At 50.2% G+C, this 13,304-nt stretch overlaps 1 protein-coding gene across 1 annotated transcript; it reads left to right on the top strand.

The window, feature by feature from the left end:
- Positions 1-529: 529 nt before the first annotated feature.
- CA4 (carbonic anhydrase IV) lies at positions 530-12,717 on the top strand. Its single transcript, XM_006899475.1, has 8 exons — positions 530-539; positions 7,572-7,619; positions 8,676-8,831; positions 9,678-9,823; positions 9,913-10,008; positions 10,228-10,291; positions 10,426-10,592; positions 12,526-12,717. The coding sequence occupies exons 1-8, from the start codon at positions 530-532 to the stop codon at positions 12,715-12,717; spliced, it is 879 nt and encodes a 292-aa protein (XP_006899537.1).
- Positions 12,718-13,304: the final 587 nt, after the last annotated feature.

Below are 13,304 nucleotides of genomic sequence, written 5' to 3'. Positions count from 1 at the left end.
AACCAGAGATGGGGGTGTGGGTAGAGCGCAAATTTGGAGCGGAGAAGACTTAGCGGGGTGGGTGAGGGGCCTGGCGCACCGGGGAGGAGAGGTAGCCTGGCGGAGAATTTCAGATCCGAGAGCGGACTGGGGAGAGGGGAGGGGCCTCCAGGGGGAGGAGCCGCTGCTACCCGCGTCCTGTGGTCGGGGCTCCCTCCCGTCGCGGCTCCGTTATAAAACCCAGCCCGCACAATCCCAGTACCCGGGGCTGCGTTCTCCCTGTGCGGCGATCCCGTTTCGCGGCGTTCTGGACCCTGCGCAGGATGTGGTTGGTGTTCACTCTCCAGTTCCTCGCTGCCGTGGGGCCCGTGGTCCTGGCAGGTGAGCGTTTGGAGGGGGCGCCCCGTGCCGGGTCCCTCTTGAGTCCCCTCTGCGTTCCCAGCCATGCACCATCCGCCGTGGTCGTTCCCAGATACGCACAGTCCGCTGAGGTCGTGCAGGTGCCCGGCCAGAGCGCGCAGCTGCGCTTCGGTGCGCGGGCTCATTGCGCATGGTGGGCGGTGAGGGTGCGGACGCGCGGGGCTGGGCGCGAGCTCGTGTGCGCACATGCGTGTCCCTTGCGGGCGCGTGGGGAGTGTGGGCACACGTGCGCGGAGCAACAGGGTGTGCGCGTGGCACAGCATCCTTGGGGAGTCGAAAACGTGAGCCTGCCACAAGGATGCTCCTTGACCCGCTTCGACGCACGCCTCCTCTTCTCGCCTTGGTCTTCCCTCAATCTGCTGGTTGGTCAACGTCGGTCCCACCGGGCCTCAGTCCTGAAGGTGCTGCCCGCCCCTCGGACAGGGGCCATTAATAGGATGTGGCGGGGTCTTTGCAGCCCCTCTCCGCTTCACCTAGTGGGGTTCCTTGTCCTGGGGGCTGCCAGCATATCCTCAGGCTCCGATCGCTTGGGGAACCTGGTGGGGGACACCCCAAGACCCGAGGTGCTGAGCAAGCCGGTCTTTCCGGCTGAGGTGATTTTTGTTTAAAGATTAATGGTGAGACCGAGCTCTTAATTATTCGCTTAGGTGGGAGGTGGCAGGAGAGGCGTGTTAATATTTGATAAGAAGCTAAAGGCGTTGCGTGCGGCTGGACACAGAGTTCGGGGGAGGCGCCTTTTCCTCCGCACCACGGGGGACCAGCTCTTCGTTAGGAAGCTCCACTGACCGGTTCCGCGGGCGCCCAGCCCAGGTCTCTCTAGGGTTTTTCACCCAGACAAAGCCTCTTCTACTTCAGCTCACCGAGTGAAGGGTGAGGGTGTGTGTCCCTTTGCAGGAGGCTCTTACCTGACTGCTTGGGGCAGAAGGGGCATTTGGCAGCAAGTCTGGGGACTCTTCTCGGGGCAAGTGCAAAGAGACAAACTAAGAAGTGAAGAATTTATTTAATTTGTAGGATTGCACGTTTGGAAACCTACAAGTAGAAATAGAAACGCTTTGCAAAAAAGGAGAAAGCTTTGCAATGAAGTAGGCGGTTTTGTAATTGTATGGCCTTAAGTCACTTCAGTTTTCTCATTTACGAAGAGGAATGGTAAGTCAAATTGCAGGAGCATTTTAAGGATTCAAATCAGAGGGGAAAAAATGTTGGCAAACAGGAACGTATGGTGGCCCGATAGCTCTGGGATGAGAGACACAGGAAATCTATCTCAGTCGGCCCCTCGTTCATGTGCTCCCCTTTTAGTCCTGTGCTTTGAGCACAGCCTGGGGCTGGAGAGAAGTCAGGCTGCATATGAAAATCCCTGGGGCATTTATTCATCTTGAGAGAGTGGGAGGTGAGAGAAGATACAGCCCCTTTCAGAACCCTGACCCCTGGTTGCAGAGTTGCCGAGACTGCCCCAGGGCATTCCTGGGTTTTTCTGTCTGGCTTCTAGGATCCCCAACTCCCTTCCCTTCTCCCTGGAGTAGAAGGGTGAGGTGAACAAGGTCGACCTAAGAGAAGCTTCTTAGGTCATTTCGGAAGAAGAGGGCTGGAGTAGTAGGTAAACAAAGAGTGAGAGACAGTGGCGGGATGACTGTTTTTAGGTCTCCAATCTCTTCTGTGGTCAGAGTAGATGGACTAGGTAGGACACTGGCTTGAAGTCAGGACCTATATGAGTAACCCTACTTCCTCCCAGGCCCTCTTGGAGGTGGCCTGGGTCAGTGGACTGCTCATTTCCGCCAGAGTAGGCTTCCTCTGAGCCAGTACTGCTTGGTGTCTCAGCCCCCTCTTATCTAAGAACCAGCCTCCCACTCTCCTCAGCCCAGGGACATAGACCTGGGCTGAGCCTCATCAGTATTTGGTTTTTCTGGTGTCTGCCTCCTGAAGAGGGTAGTTACAAGAGCATTCAGCCGAGTGGGTCAAAAGTCTCTGTGATTAAGACAGTGGATCAGAGGTCACCACTACAAACCAGGAGCGGGAGCCAGAGTTGGGAAAGCGAATTCCAAAGAACAGCGCTGCACAGACTCTGTGAGGCTGAAAGGGGACTCCACCCTTGTAGCAGTCTCCTGAGTACTTCATTTCCCTGAAATAGCTTCTTCTCAGGCATCCAGTCTCAAGCAGGGACCTGCTGGGCCATGGAGGTCCCCTGGACCTTGTAAGGCCTCAGAGGGGTGGGGACTTGGGAGGATTATAAACAAAGAACTTCTCCCAGGTGCAAATGACCTCCCCCCCCATTATCTCCCGAAGCATTTGGCCAAGGAGCTCGATGGGGTCTGGATTATCTGCGGCACCTTTGAAACTCTGAGGAGGAATGTGGAGCTCAGAGAAGTAAATCCATTCTCCTGGAGAAATGAAGCAAGGGGAAGAGTTGGAGCTGAAAGTCTGGTGAATGAACTCCAGTTTACTGGTCCACTTGCAGGAATGGGCTTGGATGGAAATCTACCAACTGTCCTTAGCTGATTTGATTCACCAGGGAATCTTCTTTTATAGTAACTCTTGGGCATTGCAGAACCCTGCCAGGGCAGGGGGTGGATTGTCATGGGGAAGATGCTGCAGGGCTCCCCATCTCTGAAGAAGCTGTGATCCAAAGATCCAGAGCTGGGACCCTTTCCTCTTGGCCTGGAGAATCCCACTCCCACCCCAACTAGAGCCTGATCTTCCCAAGACTCCCTCTCCCGCAGTCCCCACTTCAGTGGCCCCTGCCAGACTCAGGCTTGAAAGAAGGTTAGAATTGGGGGCAGGGCAAGGCTGGACAAGGGAGGGAGCAGACGTGCTTGGAGACCTCAGCCAGGCTGAGCTGGAAGCTGTACTTTTCTTAGGAATGTGTCTCCCTGATTTCCTTCCAGTCTGCTTCATTCTCTCCTTTCTCTGCAGTTCCAGACCTTCAGGCTCAGGGAGAAGCTATGATTCTTTACTAAGTGACTTGTTAAAACAACAACAAAAAACCCCTACAAAAAAAAAACCCCAAAGAAAAAAAGACATTTGACCTTTTCCGACTAGGGGAGGGGGAAGAAAATCATGATCATCAATCCAAGGCTGATTCCTATCAGCGGGAGGTCAGACATACACCCTCCCACCAACCCTTTCACCAATTCCAACACCCATTGTCTCTCCCCTACGTGACACTCCATGTCTCCTCTACTCCAGCATTCATTCTAATGACTGCACAGAAATTACAGGCCATACTCTTAGCTATGGGGTTTATTAGGGAAGTATCAAGTTCTAATTCAAGTCCAGGAATGCTCAGTTCTTCAGTCAGGACAGTCTCTTCTCAGCTGTGCCTGCAGTTAGGTCTCTCTGGCCTTTGCTCTGCTCAGGAAAGTGTTTCAAAAGCCCTTTTAGCTTTGCCTATAGGTGCAAAATTCCTTCTCTAAGTGTCCACAAATCTTGCTCCACCAAGAACTGAAAGATGGAAAGAGAGAAAGGAGGTACTCTACTTTGTCAGCAAGCCTCCTGTTTCAGCTACTGTTGTTTCTTCTCACTATCACAATTCTCTCTCTCTTTGTCTCCTGAATTGAGGAAGTTCTTGGCACAAGGATCCCAGGTCCAAAGGATACATCTTTTGCATCTCTCATCTCTTTGTTTTGTCCACCCTGCTGGTGTGGTCTTTCCCAGACATAGCAAGCACTTTTACTGGCCCCAAACAGAGGCAGAATTAGATTTTGAGACCAGGACTACAAGGTAGTGGGGGCAGAATGATAGGGCTACTCTCCTTACTGTGAGATTATCCAAGAATGGGTCTTAATAACACAGAGTGAGGAGGTGTTCTGGGTCAGGGTTGCATAATCTTTTCCACCATCTCAGATCAACTCTGGGATAGAAGCCAGGCTGAAGTTGCAGGTTCTGTTGTCCCAGGAGGGGAGGCCCTTAATCCTTCCCTCCTTTTTTGGCAGAGCCTGCTCTCCTGCATTGAGGGGAGAGAGAAGGCAGGGAGAGAGGCACAGGCAGATGACCAAACTATGGGCAGAGTCCATCCATCCAGTCCTGTGTTAGAGCTGACCAGGCTCTGAGCACTTAACTTGAGCACTGGTCATTGTTCCGCCTTGCTCTGCTCAAGGACAGTGTTCTGGGAAGGAGGGCCTGGCTGCCTCTGTCACCTCTGTCTTAATTATCTAGTAGAAATACTCCAAATTAGCAGCTGTAAAAGAAAATAAACTTTCTCATAATATCGCAGTCTGAATTCAGAGTCCTGGCTTGATCTCTTTCCATCTTTTGACTCCGGAAGGAGGTCCTTACCTTTTAAGCTGTAGTCCTTGTACCTTGGTGGTCCTCATGTGACATGGCATCTCTCTTCCCTCGCCTCTGCCCTTCTCACTTGCTTTAATCTTTTTTATATCTCAAAAGAGATTGGCTCAAGGTTGCAATTGTTGGTCTCCGTCATCTGAAGCGGAGTGAAGAAAATAAAAGGCACCTGGAAACAAGTAGTGTAAAGGATCAGTTGCTGCTGCTGGATGCTGTCAATTTAGATGTTGTTAGAACATAGTTTACTTAACTAAGACTCAGCAATCTTGAGGACAACAAATTGGAATCTTGCCCTGTCCTGATGATTAACATGCCCAAGCTCATTCACTCTGGCAGGCCATCTCATTGAGGGTCTTCCTCTCTTGATGACCCTCTCCCTTTCCCAGCATATCTTTTTCCAAGGACTTGTTCCTCCCAACAACATGCTCAATGTAGATGAGACAGTTTCATTACCCTTGCTTCTAAGAGCCCCCTGACTTGTTTGTTCTTTTGGCAATCCATGGGGTATTCAGTACTCTTCTCCAGAACCACAACTCAAAGGCATCAGTTCTTCAGTCATCCTTACTCGTTATCCAATTTTCAGATGCATAAGAAGGAATTAAAAATTCTTTGATTTGGATCAAAATATCTTAGTCTCTAAACTGACATCCTTGCTTATTTAGTACTTAGGAGAGGTCCTTGACAATAGATTTTCCCAATGCAAGAAATACATTTTTTAGTTTCTTGACTGCTGTCACCACAGATGTTGATTGTAGAGCCAAGTGAAATAAAATAATTGACAACTTCAGTCTTCTCTCATCTTCATGATGTTGCCTATTAGTCCAATGGTGAAGATTTTTGTTTCCTTGGAGTTGAGATGTGTTGCATATTGAAAGTTAAGTGAAGGCTCATCAACAACTTGTCTTAGGCAGATGATACAACTTTGCTTGCAGAAACTGAAGAAAATTTGAAGCATTTACTGAATAAGATCAAAGACTACCGCCTTCAATATGGATTACATCTTGACATCAAGGAAAGGACAGCTCAAGCTCAGCCCCCGCAGCTCTGAGACTAGAACTAGATAGTTCCAGGCTTCTTCTTGTTGCGTGCCTTCAAGTGGGAACTGTCTCTAGCTGACCCACCAGTGGAAGACTTTGAAATCTTTCTCCTGTGGAGCAGCTGTTGAATTTGAACCATGTGCCTTAGGAATGGCAGCACAACTTCTTCTTTTTTTAATTCATTGTTGTACATTCCCCTCCTCCAGCCCTATACACAAGACACTCCTTGTTCCAGATTGTTCTCATACATATAATGCATAATCATATATTCCTTTCAGACAGTTCTTCCCCTCATCTGTTCTAATGTTCTTTATCTATCTATCCACTCTTTCTCCATTCTCTCCCCAATCTCCTCATGTCTGTCCTATTTTGTAAAAGCAGGTTTATGCAGTATTTGTCCTTTTGTGACTGAGATGTTTCAGTCAGCATACTGTTCTCCAGGCTCCCCCATGTCATGTAATGTTTTACTATTTTATTGTTTTTCAATGCTGCATAGTATTCTGTTGTGTGAATGTACCATAGTTTATCTATGTATTCATTTGTTGATGGGTACTGGGCTGCTTCCTTGCTGTTGTGAATAATGCAACAATAAACATGAGTGTGCGTCAGCAAAACTTCTTACCACTAGGCCACCAGAGTTCAGTGTCTGGCTACCACTGCCAAATGTTAATGTAAAACAAAATTTCAAATCATAATATGAGTGTGCATATTGGCATGGGTTAAGCTTCTTGGTGTGATAGAGATGGGTAGAGCCCCTGAGATTGTGGCCCCTTGATACCATTCAAGCCTAGAACTGAACCCAATCCTGGGATCAACTTTCAGTCAAACAGTAGATGGCCAATAAGGTGAACAGGAATGCACTCCTTGGACTCATCAGTCCTCAAAGTTCAAGAAGGCAGTGTTTGCCAGAAGGCAGGAAGGAGAGGGGAACATGAAGAGGCAGTAAACACAGAGAGGAAGCAGGTAGAGTTTTATTAGTTGTCTGAATTGCCATCAGTGTCATAAAGCAAAATATGGATGAACTGTTGAATTAAAAACCAGTTTGCTCTATAAACTTTTACCTGAATCACAAGAAGTTAAAAAGGGAAGGGGAGGGGAAGAAAAGAGCTGGATTCAAAGACATACATTATATTAATCCTACTACCTCATTAACAGAACAGAGATAACCCATCCCAAATGGAATTATAACCATAAGTATAGAGATTAAGATTTACAACATATTTGGGGGACATAATGCAATCCATGGGGAGCTCCGGTGGCATAATGGTAAGAAGCTGTGCTGTAATCCCAAGGGCACACTGTTCAAATCCAGGGTAGAAGGATGGACAGTCTCCTTCTGTGCAGTTAACTGCCTTCAAAAACACACTGGAAGATTGGCTCTGAGTTAGTTCCAACTCAACAGCACACAACAACAAAAGAATGCACTCCATAAGCAGCCCTGATGTCCTGTGCCCTATTGCCTTACATACTGGGCAGAGGTTGGTGGTTAGATTCCGCCAGTAGCTGTGAGGGAGAAAGATGGACAATGTCATGTCCTGAAAATTCAGAGCCATAGAAACTTGATGGAGGGACCCCACGAATCAGAATTGCCTCGATGGCAGTGGGTGAGGTCAGTCCATCCATAAGAGCCCCCTTCTCTCATCCCTAAGCTTTCTTCTTAAACCTCTTTCCCTTGGCCCCTAATTCCTAGAGCCCAGGAAAGGTATCTTCTCAAGCCAAGGGAGACTTTGACCACAAGGATTTTCCCAACCTCTAATTCACACACACAAGTACACAGTTCACATGGGTTCATAAGAGCTGTGCGTGTGCACAGACACGCCAACGTGTGCATTGCCTCACCCTCTTCTCCTTTCTGCCCAGAGTCACACTGGTGCTACGACATTCAAGCCAAGGAATCCAGCTGCTTGGGTGAGTACACTGAGTCTCCTGAAGGGTCTTTCCACATGGTGGGGACTGTGCTGTTAAGATGGAGACCCAAGGTTGGTGGTAGGATAAGAGGTGATGTGATGGTCACCCTGACACATATGAGTCCCTCCCCTTTGCAAGTATGGAAAGTGCCCTGAGTCCTGTGTGTCACTTCCTGAAATAAATCAGCCACAATGACATCAGAGGGAGAAGGACATTCCAGCTTGGCTAGTAATGGACCCAGAACTAGGAGGACCCGGGAGGTGGTCTTTTTACTTTTTATTGACATTCAGACCAGTTTCCCAGCAGTCTGATTTCGCCTTGCTCCTGCTGCGTTTGGATGACTGGCCATTCCTGCCCAGCTCCTGTCCCTGCTTAACCTTGTGTGGGCTCTGCCCAGGGAATATGTCACTGCCCTCGGGCCTGGCCCCTCCTTCCCTCTGAGGGCTCTGCTGGAGGGTGAGGCAGTGGTGAGAGCCCCATGGAAGGGGTTCTGCCCATGGAAAGGTCTTTTCTTTCAGGGAATGGACACTCCACAGCTTCCAAAACCCCTCTCATTCACCTGTTTCAAACGTCAGCCTCCCTGGGAAGCAGGTGTCACCATGATTTCCATTTCACAAATTAGAAAACAGGGCTCAGAAGTGAAGTGATGTGTCTACTCAACCATCATATGACTGTCTCTGGTCTCAGAGCTCAGAGCCACCAACCAACAGACCTGCTCCCATCCTGTTCCCGAACCACAGCTGGCCTGACACATTCACTAGCTTTGCTTGTGTGTCTGTAGAGGAGGAGGACAGGGGAGGAGGGAGACAAGGAAGAAGGGAAAAAAGAAGAGGAGGAGGAGGAGGAGGGAAGGGAAAGGGGGAAGGAAGAAGAGGGGGAGGAGAATGGGGAAGAGGGAGAGGAGGAAGGCGGCTCCTGGGAGGGCGAGGGCCTTCCAGGCATCCCTAGACCGTGTCTGCATGGATCTGGGTGCTTTGGTCTAACCTCAGTGGGATGAAGAACCCACACCTCAGTACCAGGGTCCCCCAACTCTAATTGCACCCTTTCTCCCTGCAGAGCCAGATAAATGGAGTGGAAGCTGCCAGGGGAACAATCAATCCCCTATCAACATTGTCACCAGCAAGGCCCACGTGAACCACTCCCTGGGGTCCTTTTCTTTCTTTGGCTATGACAAGAAGCATTCATGGAGTGTTCAAAACAACGGGCACACAGGTGGGTCTTAGTGATCAGGTGGGGTCCTAGGTAGGCATGGGCAACGGGCTCAGGGACCCCCTTGGTACCTGAGGACTTGAGGGGAGGGCTCCTCTTGGGCTAGGGTGCCAGTGGGGGTCACACTTGTGGGGGAGGGGTGGAAACAGGGTCAGGAAAGGAACATTCTAGTAGCATTTTCATGGAAGCAGCCTGAGCAGGGGAGGGGCAGTATTCCAGGAAGAAGGAACAACTTGTGCAAAGGCGAGGAGGCGTGAAGCAGCTTGAGGTGTCCAGTGAACTGCAGGTGGTTCCATATGGATGAGGAACAAAGTGTGAAGCTGGGAGGGGCCACCTCAAGGCTCAGGGTCAGGCGAGTCACAGGGGCTGAGGCGTTTGGACATTATCCCGAGGCTGGATGTCAGGACACTGTGGCAAAGGTGAAGGCGGGCAGAGCCATAGGCCCAGTGGCATGTTTGGGGTTGTAAGGGGTGTGCAGGAGAGGGAGAGGCAGGCAGTGAGCCCAGAGAGGAGGCAGGTAAAAGTCTGGGGCTGTCCTAGCTTGTCTTTGCCCTCTAGACCCCTAGACTCCTCTCTGAACCCACAAAGAAGTTGATGTGAGTTGTAACCAACTCATAGCTGACCCTCCAGCAGGTTTTCAGAGGCAATAAATCAGATGGGAAGAGATTGCTCATCTTCCTCCCAGGGAGCAGCTGGTGGATTTGAACCACCTGCCTTTGGATTGACATTGCAACTCCTTACCACTAAGCCACCAGAGCCTCCCTGAGCTGTGAAGGGTGGGAGCAAAGATGGGATGAGTGAGACCGAGGGAGGTGTGTTCAAGGACAGTGCTCCCACACTTTCCCCCAGTGATGGTGAACCTGGAGAATAACATCTCTATTGCTGGTGGAGGACTGGCCACCAGATACTGGGCCAAACAGCTGCACCTGCACTGGTCCCAACAGCTGGACAAGGGCTCAGAGCACAGCCTGGACGGGGAGCACTTTGCCATGGAGGTGAGGCCCCTTTACACGGCCCAAGCTGGGGGGCTGGGCAGTGGGTGGTCCAGACCCTCCTGAGCCCTCTTTCCACCCCCTCTCACCAGATGCACATCGTCCATGAGAAGGAGGGCATATCAAGGAACAAGAAAGAGGCCAAGAACTCCAAAGATGACATTGCTGTGCTGGCCTTCCTGGTGGAAGTGAGCCGGGTGGAGGTGATCCCCTCCCTATTTCCAGGGGAGCATTTGAGGCTGCTTCTTAGAGACCCAGAGAGGCAGGAGGGGGCTAGTAAGATGGGGAACAGAGCTCCTCAAGGTTTCAGTGTAGAACTGCCCACTTACGCCCTGGTCAGGACGATGAACTGGAAGTCACAGGGCTTCCTACAAGGTCCCCTCAAGCGCCCTTCCTTCCCATTCTAGGCTGGCTCTAAGAATGATGGCTTCCAGGCCCTGGTGGAGGTGCTGGATGACATCCCCAAACCCCGTGAGTGGGGATAGAGAGGAGGGGAAGGCCTGGGGTGGGAAGGGAGGCTAGGGTGGGCATGCAATGGGAAAGGTTTGGTCAGAGCTTCAGAGACCCCTCCTCTCACTGACTGGATCCTCTGCCCCCACCCACAGATATGAGCACTACTATGAAGAAGAACATCACCCTGCTGGACCTGCTTCCCAAGGAGGAGAAACTGAAGCACTACTTCCGCTACCTGGGCTCCCTCACCACGCCGGACTGCTCTGAGACAGTCGTGTGGACTGTGTTTGAGGAGCCCATTCAGCTCCAGGAAGAGCAGGTACCTGGGACCTGGAGCCGGGATGCTGCTTTCTGCCTCGTGGATCCCTGGAAATTGGCCGTCTGGACCCCCCACCAGGGCCTTCTGGGCCTGGATGGGGATAGAGCCAAGGAGCTGAGATGAGTGGTTCAGTCCCGTAGGAAACAGACAAGAAATAACCCTGAAGCCTCCAGGTGGTGAGGCCTGGTGAAGGAGCCTAACAGGGTCAGAAAAGGCCTCCATGCAGGCAGTCAACTAGGGATTAGGGGCGGACCTGTGTCCCAGGGAGAGAGGGCATTGGAAGGCGGGCAGCTGTGAGACGGTCAGTGGGGCCACAGTAGAGAGAGAGGGCTTATTCATCCAATAGATCCTTACTGAGCCTTAGATGCTAGGGTCTAGGGATCCAGCTGGGAACCCAAAGGGTCCAAACTCTTGGCCTCATGGCACTTTCACTCCCTAGTTCACTCCTGGAGTCACCTCTGACTCAGCAGCCCTCCATCAGGCTTCTGAGGGTGTGAATCTTAATGGGAGTGGCCTGCTCAGCTTTCTCCCTCTGGGTCACTGGTAGACTCAACCCCTCAGAGACCCACAGCGTTTGGACTTGCAGGACAACTCTTCCCTGACCGGAGCTCCTGAAATTCCATGACTGGAGCCCTGGTAGTATAATCTGCACGGAGTTGCGCTGCTAACCTGAAGACTGTGTCATCTCTCTGGAGGTTTGAATCTGCCAGAAAGATGAGAAAACTCTTCCTGTATGATCTACAGCCTCCTAAAACTCGCTGAAGGGTCAGCTATGACTCAGTTCAGAGAGTTGAGTTGAGTTGTTCTTAAGGTGGGGTCCCTGAGTGTCAACGGCACCTGAGAAATTGCTAGAAATGCATATATCTTATTTTTGGCATATATGTTTCTTCTTCTTCTTCATTTTTATTATTATTAATTTTAATGAAAGTTTACAGAGACTTTGGATTTCCATTCATTCATTGTTGCACTCTTCTTCCTGCCCACCCCTCCCCTCCAGTTCATTCTTCTCTTTGAAAAGTAAAAGAAAAATTCTTTCATTGCTATACAATCCCTCCCTCCAAGTCCACTCCATTATGCAGCCTTTTCATTCCGGACTCCTGTCATGACAAAAAAAATACCTAATTATATATACCTTTTAAGCAGTTCTCTATCTCCTCTCTTTCAATTCAGTATACATAATTTATCCCATCTTTCTCAGTCTCCCCCTCGCCAACTGCTATGTCCGTCCCGTTTTATGGCAGTGGCACTATGCAGTATTTGTCCTTTTGTGACTGAGATATTTCATTCAGCATAATGTCCTCCAGGCTCACCCATTTTGAATAATATTGCATGAGTTCCTTGTTTTTCAATGCTGTGTAGTATTCCATTGTGTGAATATACCACAGCCTCTTTATCCATTCGTTTGTTGATGGGCACTTGGGTTGTTTCCAGCTATTTGCTATTTTGAACAAAGCCACGATAAACATGGGTGTGCATATATCTGCTTGGGTGGCGGTTATGGTTTCTTTGGGGTATATTCCCAGGAATGGAATTGCTGGGTCAAATGGTATTTCTATTGGCATAGAAATGCATATCTTTAGTCTGCACTTCAGACCTAGGAGTCAGACTCTGGAGGTGGAGCCCAGAAATCTGGGGCCCTACAAGCCCCTCTCCCCTGGGCCCCTGGTTGTCAATACTAATGATACTGTTGTAGCAACTGCTGTCAGTCTGAGAACAGTGTGCCCCATTTTCCAAGGAAATCTGAGGGGAGCTGCGGACCCTGTCAAGAACTTTCCATCCCTTGTCCTTTTTACCTGCACAACAACCTGGAGAAGCAGGGATCTGACACCCTCTATTACTGGGGGGGAGGGGTGCTCAGAGAGAGCCAGTGACAGGCCTGACTTCACACAGCAGGGAACACAGCTCCACCTGCTCCCTTACCTCCCTTCTGCAGATCCAGGCCTTCTCCCAGAAGCTGTTCTTCAACGAAGAGAAGACGCTGAATATGATGGACAACGTTAGGCCTCTGCAGCGTCGGGGACAGCGACCTGTGTACAAGTCTCAGGCCCCAGGACTGCCGCTGCCCTTGCCCCTGCCCGCCCTGCTGGCCCCCACGCTTATCCTTATGGCCAGCCTGCTCCACTGAGGCTTCTTCTGGACACCTGACCTCTGATCGTTTCTCACACTTGGGCCTGGGTTCCTTGGGGTTCCTGGGGTAGACTTTTGGGATAATTAAAATATGAATATATTTTTTTGAGAAACCTTTTCTCAGGCCTATTTTTAGTTCCCTGCAGCTACCCTGTTTCCCTTTGTTGTTGTGATGTGCCGTTGAGTCGCCTGTGACTCATAGCGACCCTAGTACAACAGCCCTAAACCCTATTATATCCTGTGTCAGTCTCACTGTCTGTGACACACCTACCCCAATTACCCCAGTCACGAATCAGTCCACCTCACAGAGGGTCTTCCTCTCCTGCCTGTCCCTCCACCCTTCCAAGCATGATGTTCCTCTCCAAGGACTGGTCCCTTCTTGCAACATGTCCAAAGTATGTCAGATGAAGCTTCAGAATCCTTGCCTCCAAGGAGCAGTCTGGTTTAACCCTCTGTAGGACAAACCTGTTCATTTTCTTAGCAGTCCATGGTATATTCAATACTTTTTTTCCAGTATCACAGCTCAAAGGCATCAATTCTCCTATCATCCCTAGTCATTGTCCAGTTCTCTGATGCATAGCAAGT

This window comes from Elephantulus edwardii, unplaced genomic scaffold (genome assembly GCF_000299155.1).
Source record: "Elephantulus edwardii isolate Elephantulus edwardi_28Jun2011 unplaced genomic scaffold, EleEdw1.0 scaffold00257, whole genome shotgun sequence".
Lineage (NCBI taxonomy): Eukaryota > Metazoa > Chordata > Mammalia > Macroscelidea > Macroscelididae > Elephantulus > Elephantulus edwardii.
Note: the sequence above shows the minus strand (reverse complement) of the source record. Positions and strands in the feature narration are given on the sequence as shown.

Excerpts from the sequence above, each read along its gene's own strand:
- CA4 (XM_006899475.1), top strand. Across the intron at positions 7,620-8,675 it reads CAAGGAATCCAGCTGCTTGG|AGCCAGATAAATGGAGTGGA; the intron begins GTGAGTACACTG and ends TTCTCCCTGCAG. Across the intron at positions 10,292-10,425 it reads GGATGACATCCCCAAACCCC|ATATGAGCACTACTATGAAG; the intron begins GTGAGTGGGGAT and ends CCCCACCCACAG.